This window comes from Miniopterus natalensis, chromosome 6 (assembly GCF_054644295.1).
Source record: "Miniopterus natalensis isolate mMinNat1 chromosome 6, mMinNat1.hap1, whole genome shotgun sequence".
In the NCBI taxonomy this organism is placed as follows: Eukaryota; Metazoa; Chordata; class Mammalia; order Chiroptera; family Miniopteridae; genus Miniopterus; species Miniopterus natalensis.
Genome location: NC_142086.1, coordinates 43,343,951 through 43,361,992, shown reverse-complemented (window position 1 = coordinate 43,361,992; position 18,042 = coordinate 43,343,951). Strand labels below are relative to the sequence as shown.

General features: G+C 33.3%; 1 protein-coding gene across 1 annotated transcript in view; it reads right to left on the bottom strand.

Moving 5' to 3' along the window:
- Positions 1-18,042, bottom strand: part of STXBP5L (syntaxin binding protein 5L) — a 170,660-nt gene that overhangs the window by 57,560 nt on the left and 95,058 nt on the right. Inside the window, exons 19-20 of the mRNA XM_087817877.1 lie at positions 6,825-6,976; positions 4,751-4,822 (exon numbers count right to left, since the gene is read on the bottom strand). Of these exons, the coding sequence (XP_087674003.1) occupies positions 4,751-4,822; positions 6,825-6,976 (224 nt within the window). The remainder of the gene's footprint in view (positions 1-4,750; positions 4,823-6,824; positions 6,977-18,042) is intronic.

The window sequence follows — 18,042 nt, the reverse complement described above, 5'->3', positions numbered from 1 at the left end:
ACCCTTCACTCCGTGGGCCGATGCTCTAACCAGTGAGCCAAACTGGCTAGGGCTTTCTTACTACTTTTAAAAGTCTCTCTTTGTCTTTAACCTTTGGCATTTTAATTACCATGTGTCTTGATGTGGGACTCTTTGAGTTCATCTTGTTTGGAACTCTATGCACTTCCTGGACTTGTATGTTTATTTCCTTTGCCAGGTTAGGGAAGTTTTCAGCCATTATTTCTTCAAATAGGTTTTCAATCTCTTGCTGTGTCTTTTTCTAGTATCCCTAAGATGTGAATGTTGGTATGCAGATCAGCCTGGGAGCTGAACAGAGCTCCTGCCTGCTATCCATGTGCAGGGGAAATGTAAACAATGGTGCTTTTTGGTTCCTCTGGTCTTGGAGAGTTCCCTCAGCTCCCAGAGAGCTCTCACAGTTTCCCAGACTTCTTTACATGGTCTCTTGTTTGTTGTTTAGAAGCTGTTTAGTTGATTCTCAGTTGACCCTCAGGAGAAATTGCTCTAAACATAGGTGTACATTCAATGTGTTCTTGGCAGGGGGTGAGCTTGGTCTTCCTTCACCACCATCTTGGCCCCATGTTTCAACACTGTTCTTTTTAAAAGTTGTTTTGGCTATTCTAAATCTTTTGCATTTCTGTATGGACTTTAGAATGAGTTTTTCAATTTCTGTTAAAAGCCTGCTGAACTTTTATTGGGATTGTATTGAGGTACAGATCAATTAGGAGAGAATAGAAATCCTAATAGTATCAAGTCTTTGAAACACAAACATGGCGTAATTCTTCATTTTTTAGGTCTTTATAAAAATTTTCAGCAATGTTTTCTGGTTTTAAATGTATGGGTCTTTCACATCTGTTCTCTAATTTATGACTAGGTGTTTCATATTTTGATGCCATATAAATGGTATTTTAAATTTCAGATTTTTTGTTGTGGGTAGAATGAAATAAAATTTATTTTCATATTTTGACCTTCTATTCTGCATTTTGTTAAACTCACTTATTAGTCCTAGTACCCTTTTTGTATATTTCATTACATTTTCTTCATAAATTATCATGTTGTCTATGGGGGGAAAAAAAGACTATTTAACTTCTTTTCCAATCTTTTATTTATTAAGATAACTCATTTATTTTTCTTGCCTGGCTACACTGGCTAGAATCTCCAGTACAACGTTAACTAGAAGTGGATGTGAATTATTATTTTTTCTAGTCTGGCTGGTGGGAATAGGCACTATTTCCTTTGTTTGAGTGTTGAACAGTTTCCTTAAATTCTTTCAGACAGGTCTTTACCTGACCCTGGTTAGTTTCATCATATGTGTGTGTTAATCTGTATTTTGTTTGAGGAGGAAACTGTGGATCTCTGGGATCCCCTCCTTGTGAACTGTAGCTGCTTTGGTTTCCTGGTTTCTCATTCTCATCTACTCAACTCAAGCAGCTGACTGGTTTTCTCTTGGGTTTCCCTCCCTCCCTCTGCTGCAGTCTAGAAATTCTCTCAGAGCAGTAATCAGATGTGGTTGCAGGCTTCACTTCTTTTTCGTCTGTCAGAGATTATTGTTTTTCATTACAAGATGTCCTGTGTCTTAAAAACCAAAAAAAAATTTCATTTGTTATATCTGTATGTGTGTGGGGGGAGAGGGGTGGGTTGTTTGTTTCAGGCACTAGATTAAATTTGGTCTCTATTATTCTGTCTTGGTCTGAAGTGGAAATCCAAAGCTTTGTCCAAACCTCCTTATCTTGTAGAATATCACTTAGATGTTTCATCCTCAGATAGGCCCTTCCTTCCCTGACACTCATTTTCCTCTTTCTAAGCACTGCTACTTCACAGTGCTTTAACAGTGTATCTACAGAATGAATAAAATTTTTAAAATTCATTGTTTACCGTCATTTTCGCTGGTATTCCTTCTTTCCTTATTCCCCATGTTCTGACAAAAACATGCAGTGAAAGAAGGAAAACATAGATAGGCCTGATACTTTTCAAAGTCTTCCATAGATTGGCTGTGATTCTGGTATTTAACCTCTTTGTGGCTTGGTTCATTTTCTATTATAACAACAATGTCTAATATTTATAGAGGTGCTTTTACAAACATTAACCAAAAAAAGTTCCATAAATCTCTAAGGGAGGTAGAGATTATAATTTTTACTTTATAATTAAAAAAAACAACCTCAGAGTAAATGACTTGCTTAAAAATGTAATGAGCAGATAATAAATAGAAAAGGCAGAAATTGCTATAAACCTTTGACCCTATGTCTGTTGCTCTTTCTAAAGCATTTAATTGCTTCTACAAATCATAATCTTAAAATACAGAGGCTTCCTTTTTAAAGGTTTAGGGAAGTCAGCTCCTTGGAGCCTAACCTGTGTTACAAGGTGACCAATGAAAGCACCCAGGAAAAGATTGCAATTGCAGTTGAGATGTTTCTCAAAATGAAAAGTGTAAGTTTCAAAATAGAATGTGATGTCACGTTGAGAGCAAAATTGACACAATAAAATGTAAAAATGGATTTTTGAGAATACCTTGTCCAGTCTCTTAATTGTGAAAAAATAATTTTAAATTGTTTCATTTTTGAATATGTGATTTCATAAGTTGTGAGTGAAAACTAAAAAAGAAAAAGTAGTTTCTGATTATTAATGAAATTGGTTTATAATGTATCTGAAACTTGAAGACACTTGGAGACACAGGATATGAAGTCACTTTTGCATCAGACAGGTATAAGTTTGGTTCCCACTTATTCTTTGTGACTATGAGAAACTAATTTCATCTCCTTTAACCTCAATTTTTTCATCTGTAGAGGAACCCACTAATAAATATCTTCCTAAAAGGGTTATAATGACCATTAAATAACATAACACCCAGTCAAATTGCTTAGCACATCCCAGAATATAATAGACACTCAATAGAATTGGGTTAAGTTTCCCTAAATAGGGACAATGAAGATAGCTTTACTGAAAGCTAGGAAACAATTCATGAAAAGGCTGTACAGTTTCTATTATAATAATATAAAACTGTAGACATGTAACCAGGTTATATTATTGAATAGTTAAACTTAAAGCTAAATTTTCGTAAAATTTATTTTTAAAAGCAAATTCCAGGATCTTCAAGGCATTAAAAAATCAGTCTCTTATCAAAATATATGATGTGGATTATCAAGAAAAGATTTTTAAGAAATCTGCTTTCAAATTTCAGGGCTTGTCTGAGCCCCTATGGAGCCTATTGGTGGAAACATGGAGGATCTTTTTAGGGCCATTAAGGACTTGATTTTACTTCTGCCTTGATACTTTAAACTTTTATTTAGAAAAAACTATGAATCCAGTGAATCCAGGAACTATAAAAGCTACTTCTGTCAAATTTGAAAAATCCCCTGACTCTGCAGGTGAGCAAAAAGAACTGGTTGTTCTCTATCCCACTACTATCATCATTTACTTACTGAGCTCATACTTGTACTGGGAGTAGAGGATACACAAATTTTAGATAATGTTCTTCAGGTTCTTGTCATGCATTTGGAAAGACATAGCCTATGCATAAAAGTAAGTAAACATACAAACGAATCTAGGTTAAGTACCAATTAAATGGTTCAAACACTACTGTGTACAAGCCTGTACGCTGGAGGCATTTAAATAAAGGAACTAGTGTAACAGAAAGCAGCCGAAGCCAACATAGGTGTTCTAGTCACAAGACACCAGGAGCAGAGACTGTGGAAGGCACCCCAAAAGGGGGTGCTCTGCTAGAGCAGAAAACTAGAAAATAATTTGAGCAAAAATAAGTCACCCTCTGGGCACTCCCAGAAAAATTTTAAGGATTTCACAGAGACAGACTTCCTTTAGCTAGAGAAACAAAGAAGTCTTAGGTTTTTATAAGTGATGCGATTCCATTAGTATCTACAAGCTGGTGAGGTGAGGTCTGAAGAAATTCAAAATACAAACAACATACATGTATATATATTTTTTATACAAATGTGAGGTCATCTTTTATATATTAATAAGGAACATGCTTTTTAAATATAACATTGATTTACTATCCTAAACATCTTCTCATGTCAATAAATATTCACCCATAACATCACTAGTATCATTTGCACCTCTAATCATACCCTCACTCTGCTCTCTTTCTGTTTCAATTTTTAGAATTACTTACTCTACCATCTTCAGATTTGCATTTGCTACCATGGTAAATAATAGTATTGACTCTCTTATTTGTGACCTTAATTCTCCAACTTCACAGTGTTTGGTCCCTAAAATCACTATAGAAATGTATTTGTGTATCCTATTTTGTGTACCCTATTTTAATAAAACCATCAGAAATTAGGTATAATAGCTGTCTCTAAGGTATCTAATTACTTAGAAAGAGGAAATATTGTTGCCTTGGTTAGAATAATTTTATAAAATGGCCAAAGGCACAAGGTTTCCAAAATAAGAAAGTATTCAATTATTGTTACTGGTATGTCAGGTTTTTTATTTATAAGGACACCATGACTCTTCCTCCTCAAAACAAAAGACAGTGACTCTTGGACTAATAGGATGTGGTATGCATGGTTTGAAATAAACACTGAAACAATGGGTATGAGTAAATGGGTCATGACAACTATTTAAAATATTTTTATAATTTTTATTAAAATTATCAGGCTGCACTTCCATAATAAAACAAAAATTTGCATGCATGCTGAATGTGTTTTAAAAAACACATTACTGAGCACAGATGTATGGATTTAATTCAAGCATTATGACTTAAAAGTGCTATTTACCTAACCTTAATAGAACTTACTCTGATAGGAAGTACGGATCCGTTTCGTTAAATCAGGATAAAAGTTAGACAGGCCACGCATGCAAAAGTTGTCTTTGGAACATGCCAGAACACCAGCATCAGCAGCAGGCAGGGGAAAGAGAGAGAAATAGTCTAAAGTGAAAGGAAGTGATATCATACCAGAATCTAGAACAGCCAAGATGAAGAAGTTGTAGCAAGTTTAGGTAAACAAATTAGAGAGAAGATATTAAAAAAGTAAATCAATTAGAAAGTAAAATGTGATAGATGAATGATGAGAAATGTTGTAGTAATTTTATTTAATCAAATATCTTATAAAAATAGATGGCATATTTTATGTTTTTTTATGTAGTAAACTTATTTGGCTTGCAAATAATATGTATGTTACCTCATAAATATCAAAGTGGTTGTCTTTAGTTTCCAGTATTAAAAAGAAAGCTTAGAGATTTTAGTTTTTAATATTTTATTTTTATAACAAAGTGAGTACTCACTTTATACACTAAATATGAAATTTATGACTTCATTACAATTTTTCCTAATTTTAAAGTCATCAAAATTCTAAGCTCTAATCATAAATGTTAAGGCTCAACAAGATTAAATTAAGTAACAGTTGTATTACCTGTCACCCCGCTGTGGATATCCAGCAATAATTTAGATACTAACAGAGAATCCAAAGCTTTTCTGATTGAATTGGTGCTTTCAATATGCAAATAGTGCCTACTATCTTCTAACATCTTCCTACCCTTGAGTCCATGAACTTTCAAAAGTCAACCTTTTTTCCCAATCATGAGGGGATCTTATGATACAGGGACACACAATTTCTCTTATTCGGTCTTCCTTTCAAAAGCCAGTAGTGGTTGAGACAGAACCTATAAAATTTGAAATTTCCAGCACTCCTAAGATATTGTTAAAAATTGAAATTTCTAACAAAAATACACACAAATCCAGAACTTCTGTGTTCCTGAAAAGGGTCAAAACTAGCATTTTGGAGAGGATTGAGGTTTACAAAAGAAAAATAAACAAAGAGATTTCAGTGTATCAAGTAATTTTTTCATTAGTCCAAAAAGAAGCTTCAGTGTCACAGTCAGATGTTAAATTTGGCACTCCTGCTATTTAGAACATTAACACCTACCATCATGCACTTTTTATTTTAAAATATTCTTGCATGAGTATATTTAGTAAAGTCTTCAATATTCAATTGATTAAAATTTTTGAAGAACTATCTAAAATTTAAAGAAACTATATTTTCTGTCCACTGACATAATATTATAAATATATTTCCATCTGTGAACCTTTTAGCCCAATTAATTTTTTACCTAAATTTTTTAACCAAACTGTGTCAGTGGACAGAAAATATACAAAAGTTTCACAATGTTTAAAAGGAAACTATTTGGATATGTACTGAATTTTCAGTAAAACTTTGGATGATTTGGCATTATATAGAAAGTATTTCTGCTTAAACCCTAATTAACCATGTATATTTTTATTTTATAGTTAAATAAATCAACTTATTGATTCTGTCAAGAAAATGTCATCTTTTGTAGCATTTTAAATGTTAATAATTTTTATTGCATTTGTTAAAATACCTCCTAGAAAGTTAGCACCCAACAAGGAAATATGACAGCTAAAATATGGAGTTAATTAAAAAAATTAAAAGAAGTGAATAACTACTTTTAACTAAACGAATGACTACTTTTAATTTATAACTTTTAACTAACAATTATATTTTTAAAAGGGCCAGATACACTAGGAGAAAAGTATCATCTTTAACACAACCATTGAAAGCAGTTTTTTCAAGTAGAGAGCCTGATTTTCATAGCATTTTTATATATAATAGCTTAATTTCTGTTATTTCCTAGGACTTCAATCTAAGAAACTTGAGAGTTTGAAGACCTCATTTACCCTTTCAAAGATTTTCACTATGTTTCTGTCCAATTTTATTTGCATGGTGTTATAAATTATGTTCACTTTATTTCACCATGCATTTCAACAGCATCACATAAGAAAGATAAGAAATCTAAAGGTAAGAAAACAGATGAACTAATCAAGTTCGTAACCATCTTGTTTTATCTCCTACCTGCAATGAACTGCTTGTTTTTCCGAGGAGACCGTGGTTGTCGTTGGTATAGGTCACTCGATCTATATAAGTCAATGGTCCCCATGCTTAATAGTACTGTCTTCTGTATAAAATCCACCACAGCCAACCCATTGCAGTTCCCAAATGCAACTCTGAGAGAAAAAAAATATGCAACTAGAATGTACCACACCAACTTTTACTATTCTTACCTTTGAATTAAAAATAAGATTACTGGAAAGTGAAGCTGTAGGGTTGGGGCTGTCAGGCAATGATTGGAGTAGTCAGGAACGATATTGTGCCTTTACATAGGATAAGCTGACTTTGCATAATAGTCATTGTAATAATGTGCAACACAAAAATAGAACTGATCTCAATATTATTAGAAGTAAATGTACAAGTTACCAAGGCAAAAGACAGGAATGACCTGAAATCACATTTTATCATCTAAGTAGTGATTACCCAATCTGCTCTTTAACTTTGTCTTATATTTTTACAGAAGAATCATGTAACATCTTTTTGGTATACAACAAGGAAATAGGTCAAGAAATGTCATACTTTTAAAAGCTACAGGTGTTTAGGTATGTAATTAGGTGCCTTTTTGAAATAATAATATAATGATTATGCTTCAAATTAGTTCTCTTTTTAAACAGGATATTTTAACACAAATATTACATAAAAATTCATATCTCTAAAGTTTTGACACTGTGGTAGATATAAACAGGTATCATTTCATTTACAAAAAATTAAAAATTTCTCACTCTTTTTCTCTTTATTTTGTCCCATTTATTAAAAGACAAAAAACGCCCTAGCCAGTTTGGCTAAGTGGTTAGAGGGTCTGCCTGTGGATTGAAGGGTCTCGGGTTCGATTCTAGTCAAGGGCACGTACCTGAGTTGCACCAATTGGGATGCTGGAGGCAACCAATTGATGTGTCTCCCTCACCACCACCCCCTACTCTCTCTGAAAAAAAAAAAGGAAAAAATATCCTCTGGTGAGGATTAAAAAAAAAAGACAAAAACCACTTGATTAATTTCATAACTAAATCTCCTGTGAAATTAAAACTGCTCTCCTAACAGTCATTTTGGTCACCTCAACCATTAGGCATACAATAACTTTCTTTTTTCTCCATTTACAACATCTCCTCTAGTTGAACATTGTAAATCTGTGTTTTTTACTACTTACATTAAATATACATACACTTGCTCATTTTATATAAGTTCCATGTTGTTTTATTGCTTAGATTGAATCTGGTTGTCAAATCATCTTCTTGCTCTGAATCTAGTTCTTTCCAACTCCATCTCATGGCCTTCCTCACAACAAATTAAAAGTTCTAGGATACTAGATGTTTTGCTGTTTCACATAGAGTTTTACATCTTCCACTAAGATTTTGGAAACTGGAAAAAGTGTTGTTAAAAAAGTAAAAAGATCCCATCTTTATCATTTTATAGGTTATTTGACTTTGAGAAAAATTAATGAATCTGGCCAGGTCTGTTTTTTTTTTACTTTATAATGATATTTATAACACTAGACTTATCTAGTTCATAAGGCCTTTAGGAAAAACAAATCAGAAGTCTATTAATGTTTTTGCATACCAAATTAGAATTGATTTCAATTTTATTATAAATAAACGCAATATTATATATATTACATATTATAGCAAGTTAATATCTTTATACTTTTTATGTTAAAATATAGTTAATTACGTCTTCTTACAGGTGTGATAGAGTTCCCAAATGTAATACTGACAGGAAAAAAATTAGGAAACTAGAACATATTGATACCAACCAAATTAATTATTTTTACCTGTGAATTAAAAATAAGGATACTGGAGTGATGTCAGCATGAGAAGACCTCTAGGTTTCTCCCCTTGAGGTAACAAGTTGGACAACTATAATTCAACAAATGATTCCATGCTTAACACACAAACACATCTGAAAGATCCACAAATTGAGACATCTAAAGGTGGGTGGGTTGAAGTAGGAAAGCAAGCAGCGGGAAAGGATGAAGAGGGTGCCACAGACCCCAAATAATCAAAGTAGTCCTCAGAAAAAAAAGAACGAAGGTGGAGGTATCATACTCCCTGATTTCAAATTGTACTACAAAGCTACAATAAACTAAACAGTATGGTATGGCAGAAAAATCTGACACACAGACCGATAGAACAGAATTGAGAGTCCATGAATAAACCCACAAATATATGGGCTGCTAATTTTCAACAAAGGAGCCAAAAACATACAATGGAAAAAGGAAAGCCTCTTCAACATATGATGTTGGGAAAATTGGAAAACCACCTGCAAAAAAATGAAACTAGACTGCTGACTGACACTATATACAAAAGTAACTCAAAAATGGATTAAAAACTTGACTAAAAGGGATGAATTAGTAAAATACATAGGAGAAAATATAGGTGTTAAATTTTTGGTACTTGGTCTCAGAGGAGTTTCTGTGAAGTTCACCTCAAAGTCAAGGGAAGTAAAAGCAAAAATAAATGAATGGGACTACACCAAACTAAAAATCTTCTGCATAGCAAAGGAAACCATTAATAAAACAAAAGGCAACCACCTGAATGGGAGAAGATTAAACCTCCAACAAGCGGCTAATATCCAAAATATATAAAGAACTAATACTACACAACAAATTAAAAACAAATAATCAAAAATTTAAAAATGGGTAGAGGGCATGAATAGACTCTTTTCCCAAGAAGACATACAAATGGCCAAGAGATAATGAAAAGTTATTCAACCTCACTAGCTGTAAGGGAAATGCAAATCAAAATCACAGTGATACCACCTCACACCTGTTAGAATGGCTATTACCAGTAAGACAGAAATAAGTGTTACAATGGGGATAAAAGGAACCCTCCTATGCTGCTGGTTAGAATGTAAATTGGTGCAGCCTCAATGGAAAGCAGTATGGTGTTTCCTCAAAAAATAGCTACCTACCATATGACCTATCAATCCCTCTTCTGGGTACCTGAAAAATTTGAAAACACTTATTCCTAAAGATATATGCTCCCCTATGTTCACTGCAGCATTATTCACAATAGCCAATACGTGGAAACAACCTAAACATCCTTCAATGACAACTGGATAAAGATGTGGTACATATATACAGGGGTGAGAAAAGGTAGGTTAATAATAATAAACACAATAATAAATAAGAATAAACTCTATGTTCTGCATATTCACAATTGTAAACCTATGTTTGCCCAGCCCTATATAATGGAATACTACTCAGTCATAATAAAGATGAAATATTGCCACTTGAGAATATCGTGCTAAGTGAAATAAGTTAGAAACATTATACTAAAGTTTCTAACCAATGAAATATGGCAAGAAAAAAAGATATAAAGCATGGAAAGTCAAAAGTAGAATTGATTTCTATTCATAGAGATGATTGTCTATGTAGAAAATCTTAAGGAAACCACATGTAATTACTAAACAAATAAGTGAATTAAGATTAGGGATATAAGTTAAATATACAAAAACACTAGGGTTTCTAAATACCTGCAGTGAAGAACTGGAAAATGAAATTTAAAATACCATCTATAATAATATCAACATATATGAAATATTCTGGGATAAATTTAACAAAATACATGCAAGACCAGTATTCTTATAAAACTATAAACATTGCTAGAATAAATTAAAGGTGCCAAATAAATAGAATGCTATACTATGCTTATAGATTGGAAGATTCAGTAATGTCAACATGCCAATTCCCCACAAATTCTATGGATTCAACATGACCCCAATCATAATCCCAGCAAGCTTTTATGGACGAAATTGAAAAGCAGATTCTAAAATGATATGGAAATTGAGGGTTCCACCTCTTGGCTAAAACCTTTGTGTGATTTTTCAGATCTGACCCTAGATAATTACAAAGGCTTTACCTGGCAAGCCTCTGGGGGAAAAGCTACTCTCCCAGGACCATTCTTAGTGCATAGCCAATGCACTGCAGTCTCTGAATGGAGCTACATTCAAGAATTCAGGCCCTTCTGGCATGCCATGCTCCTATGCCCATTTGCATTCCAAGCTAAAGTGCCTTTATTGCTAGGTCTCCTTTTTTGAGGCCTAGGCAGAAGTCTTCAGGCACCTCTGCTGAAGTCTCCTTACGGGGGGAGGAGGAGACTGAAGACAGTTTTCCTTACTCTGACTCTGTATCCAGTACTCTTCTACTCCTAGCCCTCCCCACCCTCTCCTTTGACCTCAGGGTCCATAACACTGCCAAGACTTTTGTTTGGGACGGCCTTAACCATAAGAAAACCCCTATATATGCCTGCACTGATCCACCTGACCATCAACTAGTGTGCTGTTCCATGGATGGGGTGGGGGGAAACAGAACAGGGGAAAGTTGGTGCTTTCTCTAGTTTTAGCTTCTTGGTTACACCATCAAAGCAAGTAATTAAAGGCTTCATTTTGGCTCATTGTTATATTAATCAGCTACTCTGATACATACCTCACAGCTAAGCTCTCTCTCTAGCTCACCTCTGTTCCTACAAAAATTCAAAAGACCTAGATCAGCCAGAATAATTTTTAAAAAGTGGAACAAATTTGAAGGACTTATACTACCTGATTTCAAGACTTACCACAAAACTACACTAATTAAGACAGTGAAACAGATTAATGGATCAGAGTAGAGATTCCAGAAATAGACCTTCACTTCATATTTGACAACCATGCCACAAGAGTTCAATGGGGAACAGAGGATCTTTGTATCAAATGATGCTGGTACACTGAATACATGTGGAACAAAAAGAAAGCCAATGTTACACATCCTACTCAAAAATTAATTTGAGGTTGATATAGACATAAACATTATTGCTACAGTTACAAAATTTCTAGCAAAAAACCCCCAAACAACAAAGAAAAGCAAACAAAAACCCTGGGGTAGACACAGATCTCTTAGAAAGAACACAAGAAGCAATAAACATTTAAAAAACTGATAACTTAAGCTACTGAGACAAATGTAGAAACTGAATATGTACTGTGGTCTCAATAATAGTACTGAATCAATGTAGGATTTATTGATTTTAATAAAGGTCCTATGCTCATGATGTAAAAATTGTCATTGTTCTTAAACTATACACTGGAATAGTAAAATCAATTTTCAACTCTTAAATTTGCTACTCTTAAATTTGCTATATTATTTTTCCAAGTTCAGAGAAAAACACTGTTATATTTTATTAAAAGCCCAATATGGTTAATGCCCCCAAAATACAAGACACTCAATTTCAAAGATTCCTATATGAATCTCTATTCTTGCAAAAATTTTATAAACAAAAGAGATCTGCAATTTATCTCTGATCATACACTTAAATGGCAAGTAAAACAATTCAAGCTTTAAGGGTCTCACAGACTACCATAAACAAATTCCCCATTTTTTGGCAAATAATAATGTACCATAGGTACTACATTGCATTGCTATAGGGAGATCATTCTCCATCCTAAACAAGATGAACCCAAAGAGGCCCCACTAAAAAACATTATAATTAAAATGCCAAAAGTTAAAAAAGGATCCTAAGAGCCATAAGAGGAAAGCAGTTACATACCAGGGATCTCCCATAAGACTACCAGAAGATTTTTCAACAGAAACTGCAGATCAGAGGGAGGGACATGAAATATTCAAAGTGATAAAAAGCAAAGACCTATGACCAAGATTAACTAGCAAGACTATGACTTAAAATTGAAGGAGAGAGAACGATTTTCCCAATAAGAAAAAGTTAAAGGAGTTCATCATCACTAAGCCAGTATTAAAAGAAATGTTAATGGGACTTGTTTAAGCAGAAAAGAAATGATAAAAAACATGAGCAAAAAAATAGAAAGAAAAAAATTCTCACTGACAAAGGCAAACAATAACAGCAGTGGATCAACCAACTATAAATCTAGTTGAAATGTTAAAAGGCAAAAGTAGGAAGATCATGGGTAATTGAGTCTAAAAAAACCAACAATAAATTAAAAGATACACACACACAATTAAAAATAAAAAAATCATAAACATGGAAAGGGTAAATAAAAATTATAATTTTAGAATATATATGACCTAAGCAACCATCAACTTAAAGTAGACCATTATAAATGGCCTATATGAAGTAAATATGAAGCACATAGTAAACACAAACCAAAAGTCTACAAGAGGTATGCAAGAAATAAAGAGAAAGGAATCCAATAAAACACAGTCATCAACATACAAGAAATGAGAGGAACAAAATAAAAAATAAACGACAAAAACAATGAGAAAACAATTAATAAAATGGCAATACTACACACCTATCAATAAGTACCTTAAATGTAACTGGACTAAATGCTCCAATCAAAAGACAAGGTGGCTGAATGGATAAAACAACAAAACCCTGTACATATGCTGCCTACAAAAGACCCACCATGGATTGAAAGACACACACACAGACTGAAAGTAAAGGGCTGGGAAAAGATATTTCATACAAATGGAAACAAAAAAAAGCTGAGGTACCTATACTTACTTCACACAAAATAGATTTTAAAACAGGGGCTGTAACAAGAGATAAAGGGAATTTCATAACGATAAAGGAATCAATCCAACAAAAAATATAACTCTTGTAACCATCTATGCACCTAAATATATGAAGCAAATATTTAAAGACATAAAGGGAGAGATCGACAGTAAATACAGTGATAAAAGGGAACTTTAACACCCCATTGACATCAATTAATAGATCATTCAGACAGAAAATTAACAAAGAAACAGTAGCCTTAAGTGACACATAAGACCAGATGGACTTAATTGATATTGTTAGGATATTTCATCCCAAAGCAGCAGAATATACATTATTTCAAGTGCTCATGAAACATCTTCTAGGATAGACCACATCTTAGGCCACACAACAAGTCTCAGTAAATTAAGGAAGACTGAAATTATACCAAGACTCTTTTCTGACCACAATGGTATGAAACTAGATCAATTACAAGAAGAAAACAGAAAAACCACAGAAACAAGTAAAGGCTAAATAATATGCTACTAAACAATAAATGGGTTAACAATGAAATCAAGGACAAAATAAAAAAATATCTTGAGACAAATGGCAATGAAAACTATCCAAAAATCTATGGGACACAGCCAAAGCAGTTCTAAGTTGTAAATACATTGCAGTGTAGGTCTACCCCAAGAAAGCAGTTCAAAGAGGTAAATTTATAGCAATTCAAGCTTTCCTCAAACAATCTAACCCTATACCTAAAAGAACTAGAAGAAAAAAAAGCCCAAAGTGAGCAGAAGGAAGGAAATAACAATCAGCAGAACTGAACAAAATAGAGTCTTAAAAATAGTAGAAAAGAGCAATGAAACCAAGAGGTGGTCCTTTGAAAAGATAAAACTGATAAACCTTTATTCAGGCTCACCAAGAAAAAAAGGTAAAATGGCCTAAATAAAATAAAGAGAAGTGACAACCGACACCACAGAAATACAAAGGATAAGAACATACTACAAGCAATTAAATGCCAACGAATTCGACACCTTGGAAGAAATGGTTAAATTTCTAGAAACATAATTTTCCAAGGCTGAATCAAGATTAAACAGAAAATCTGAACAGAACTAAAGGTACTAATGAAATTAAATCAGTTATAAAAAATTTCCAATAAACAAAACCCCTGGACCAGATGGCTTCACAGGTGAATTTTACCAAACATTCAAAGAAGAATACCTATCCTTCTCAAATTATTCCAAAAAACTGAAGAGGAGGAAAGGCTCCCAAACTCATTTTACAAGGCCAGCATTACCCTGGTACCAAAACTCCTAAAGATAGCCAACAAACTTCAATATTAAAAAATAAATGTGAAGTCTATCTGAAGTTCATTGTCCATATTACTAACAATAACTGAAAAGTCTCCAATGTAAAGACAGTGTAGTTGACTAAAATGAACAAAACTATGACATTTCCTAAACACTTAGCATCTAGTTTTAACAAGAGAAGCCTAGATATAAGAAAACAGTTCACAACATAAAACAAAAAGGTGAAACCCTTCCCTCTTCCCTGCTACGTGGTTATAAATTCAAGACTTCTCATGGACTGAGCTCTATAAGTTTGTGAGTCCCTCTGATTCAAAAACAGTAGACAGAATGGACTTTAGGTCTTCTAGGACTACTTTTAGAATCCTAGCTATTCCCAGAATCCAAATGCCATGGGAAAACCATGGCCTTCCATAATCTCATCAAAAGTTTCTGAGTGATCAGATATGACCCACATGACCTGTTTTGGCATGAAAGCTTCAGGTTCTGTATACTGCTGGCTTCTTGATGGTGAAGAAGGTAACATATCCTGTATCTGCTAAATGTTCTATACTTTTGAAATGTAAAACAGTTAATTTAGTTTATAAATTGTCTAAAATTTTGCCTTCCTTGTATTTTTATTCTAATTCATATAAGAAATTCCTCTGAAACACTTTCACCTGATACGTCCCCATCAATTATTATTATGTTTGGGCACAATACAACCTTTGAGCATTTGTCTTAAGGCATTCCAGTATGCAATGGTAATTAATATTTAACCAACATTACCCTATTCATGTTTACAGTTAAGACTTAAAATATAAAAGTAATACAAAAATGTAAGTCAGAAATAAGACCAGTGAGGTAAATCTGGGAGGTAGATATTTTGATATCATTTTATCTCATGACAAATATAAAATCATAATCATTAACCTGGATTTCCTGAAACAGAAACATCTGAAATTATACTGAGTGGAAAAAGCTAAATTCAAAAGATTCCATACTATATGATTCCATTTGTATAACATTCTCAAAATGATAAAATTATAGAGATAGACAACGGATTAGTGGTTGACAGGGGTGGGAGAGTATGGAGAGAAAAAGGGATGAGTGTCACTACAACGGAATAGCAGGGGGGATGTTTATGGTAATGAAACAGTTCTATATCTTGATTGGGCGGGTTGGATGTACATATCTATGCATGATAAAGTTGCATAGAACTTTAGATACACACAAGTGCATATAAAAGTGGCAAAAACTCAACAAAATAGACTGAGGAACAAAATAGATCAGAGACATAGAAGCATGGAACAGACTGATGAATCTCAGTGGGAAGGCAGGGGTGGGGGAGTGGGTAGGGAGAGATTAATCAAAGAACTTATATGCATATATGCATAACCCATGGACACAGACAATAGTGTGGTGAAGGCCTGGCGGGAGCAGATGTGGAGTGGAGGAGATCAATGGGGGGAAAAAGGGACATTTGTAATATTTTCAACAATAAAGATAAATTTAAAAAAAAACTGGCAAAAACTCAATAAGATCTGTGGATTGTAATGTCGATTTCTTATTTCATTATATTTATTAGATGTTGACCATTGGGGAAAACTGGGTGAAGAGTACACAGTACCTCTTTGTACTACTTTTTAAACTTCCTATGAATCTAAAAAAATAATAAGAAAAAAATCCTCAACAAAATATTAGGAAACCAAATTCAGCAATACTTTAAAAAGATCACACACCATGATTAAGTGGGATTTATTTCTGGAATGCAAGGCTGTTTCAATATCTGCAAATCAGTTAACATTAAGAAAATGAAGGAAAATAATCATATAATCATATTGATAGATACAGAAAAGGCATCTGACAAAATCCAATGTCCTTTTATAACAAAAAAACTCAACAAAGTGGGAACAGAGGAAACATACCTCAACATAATAAAAGCTTATATAACAAACCCACAGCTAACATCATACTCAATGGTGAAAAGCTGAAAGCTTTTTCTTTTAGATGAGGAACAAGACAAGGATGTCTACTTTCACCACTTTTATTCAACATGGTATAGGAAGTCCTAGCCACAGCAATCAGACAAGAAGAAAAAAAAAAGGCATCAGAACTGGAAAGGAGGAAGTGAAAATTTCATTATTTACAGATGACATGATGCTATATATCAAGAATTGTGAAGATTCCACCACAAAACTAATAGAACTAATAATTCTAATTCATTAAAGTAGCAGGATGCAAAATTAATATTCAGAAATTGGTAACATTTTATATATCAATAATGAACTATCAGAAACAGAAATTTAAAAAAAATCTCATTTATAATTGCTTCAAAAAGAATAAAATACCTAGGAATAAATTTTACCAAATTGGTAACAGACTTGTACTCAGAAAAGACACTCAAATAAGAAATGAAAGAAGGTATTAATAAATGGAAGTCTATACCATGCTAATGGTTAGGAAGAAATGACATCATTAAAAATTACATACTGCCCAAAGAAGCCTACAGGTACAATGCAATCCCTATCTAAATATCAATGGGTTTTTCACAGAACCAGGAAAAAATAATCCTAAAATTTATATGGAAGCACAAAAGACTCCAAATAGCTAAAGCAACCTCAAGAAAGAGAAACAAAGTTGGAAGAATCATGCTACCTGATATCAGGCTACAGTAATCAAAAGAGCATAGTACTGGCAAAAAACAGAATAAAGAGCCAGAAATAAACCCATGCCTATCTGGTCAATTAATCTATCACAAAGCAAGAATATATAATGGGGTCAAGACTGCCTCTTTAATATATAGTTTTGGGAAATCTGGACAGATACATGCAAAACAATGAAAATGGATCACTTTCTTAAACCACATACAAGAATAAACTCAAAATGTATTAATGACTTAACTGGAAGACCTGAAAACAAATAAAAGACAGGTAGTAAACTCTCTGATATTGTACTTAGTAATATTTTTTTGATATGCCTCCTCAGGCAAGGGAAAGAAAAGAATAAATAAATAAATGGAACTACATCAAACTACAAAGATTTTCACAGCAAAGGAAATCATCATCAAAGCAAAAAGACATCCTACTGAATGCAAGAAGATATTTGCCAATGATTCATTGATAAACGGTTAATATCCAAAACGTACTGGGAATTCATACAATTTAACATAAAAAACCACAATCTGATTAAAAAATGGGCTGAAGACCTGAATAGATATTTCTCCAAAAAGGATATACAGATGGGCAACAGACATATGAAAAGATGTTCAACATCATTAATCATCAGGGAAATGCGAATTAACATCACAGTGAGGTATCACACTTCACACTTGTCAGAATGGCTATCATCAATAAATCAACAAAGTGTTGGTGAGAATGTAGAGAAAAAGGAACCCTTGAGCATTGTTGGTGTGATTGCAAACTGGGGAAGCCACTATGGAAAACAGTATAAAGGTTCCTCAAAGAATTAAAAATAGAA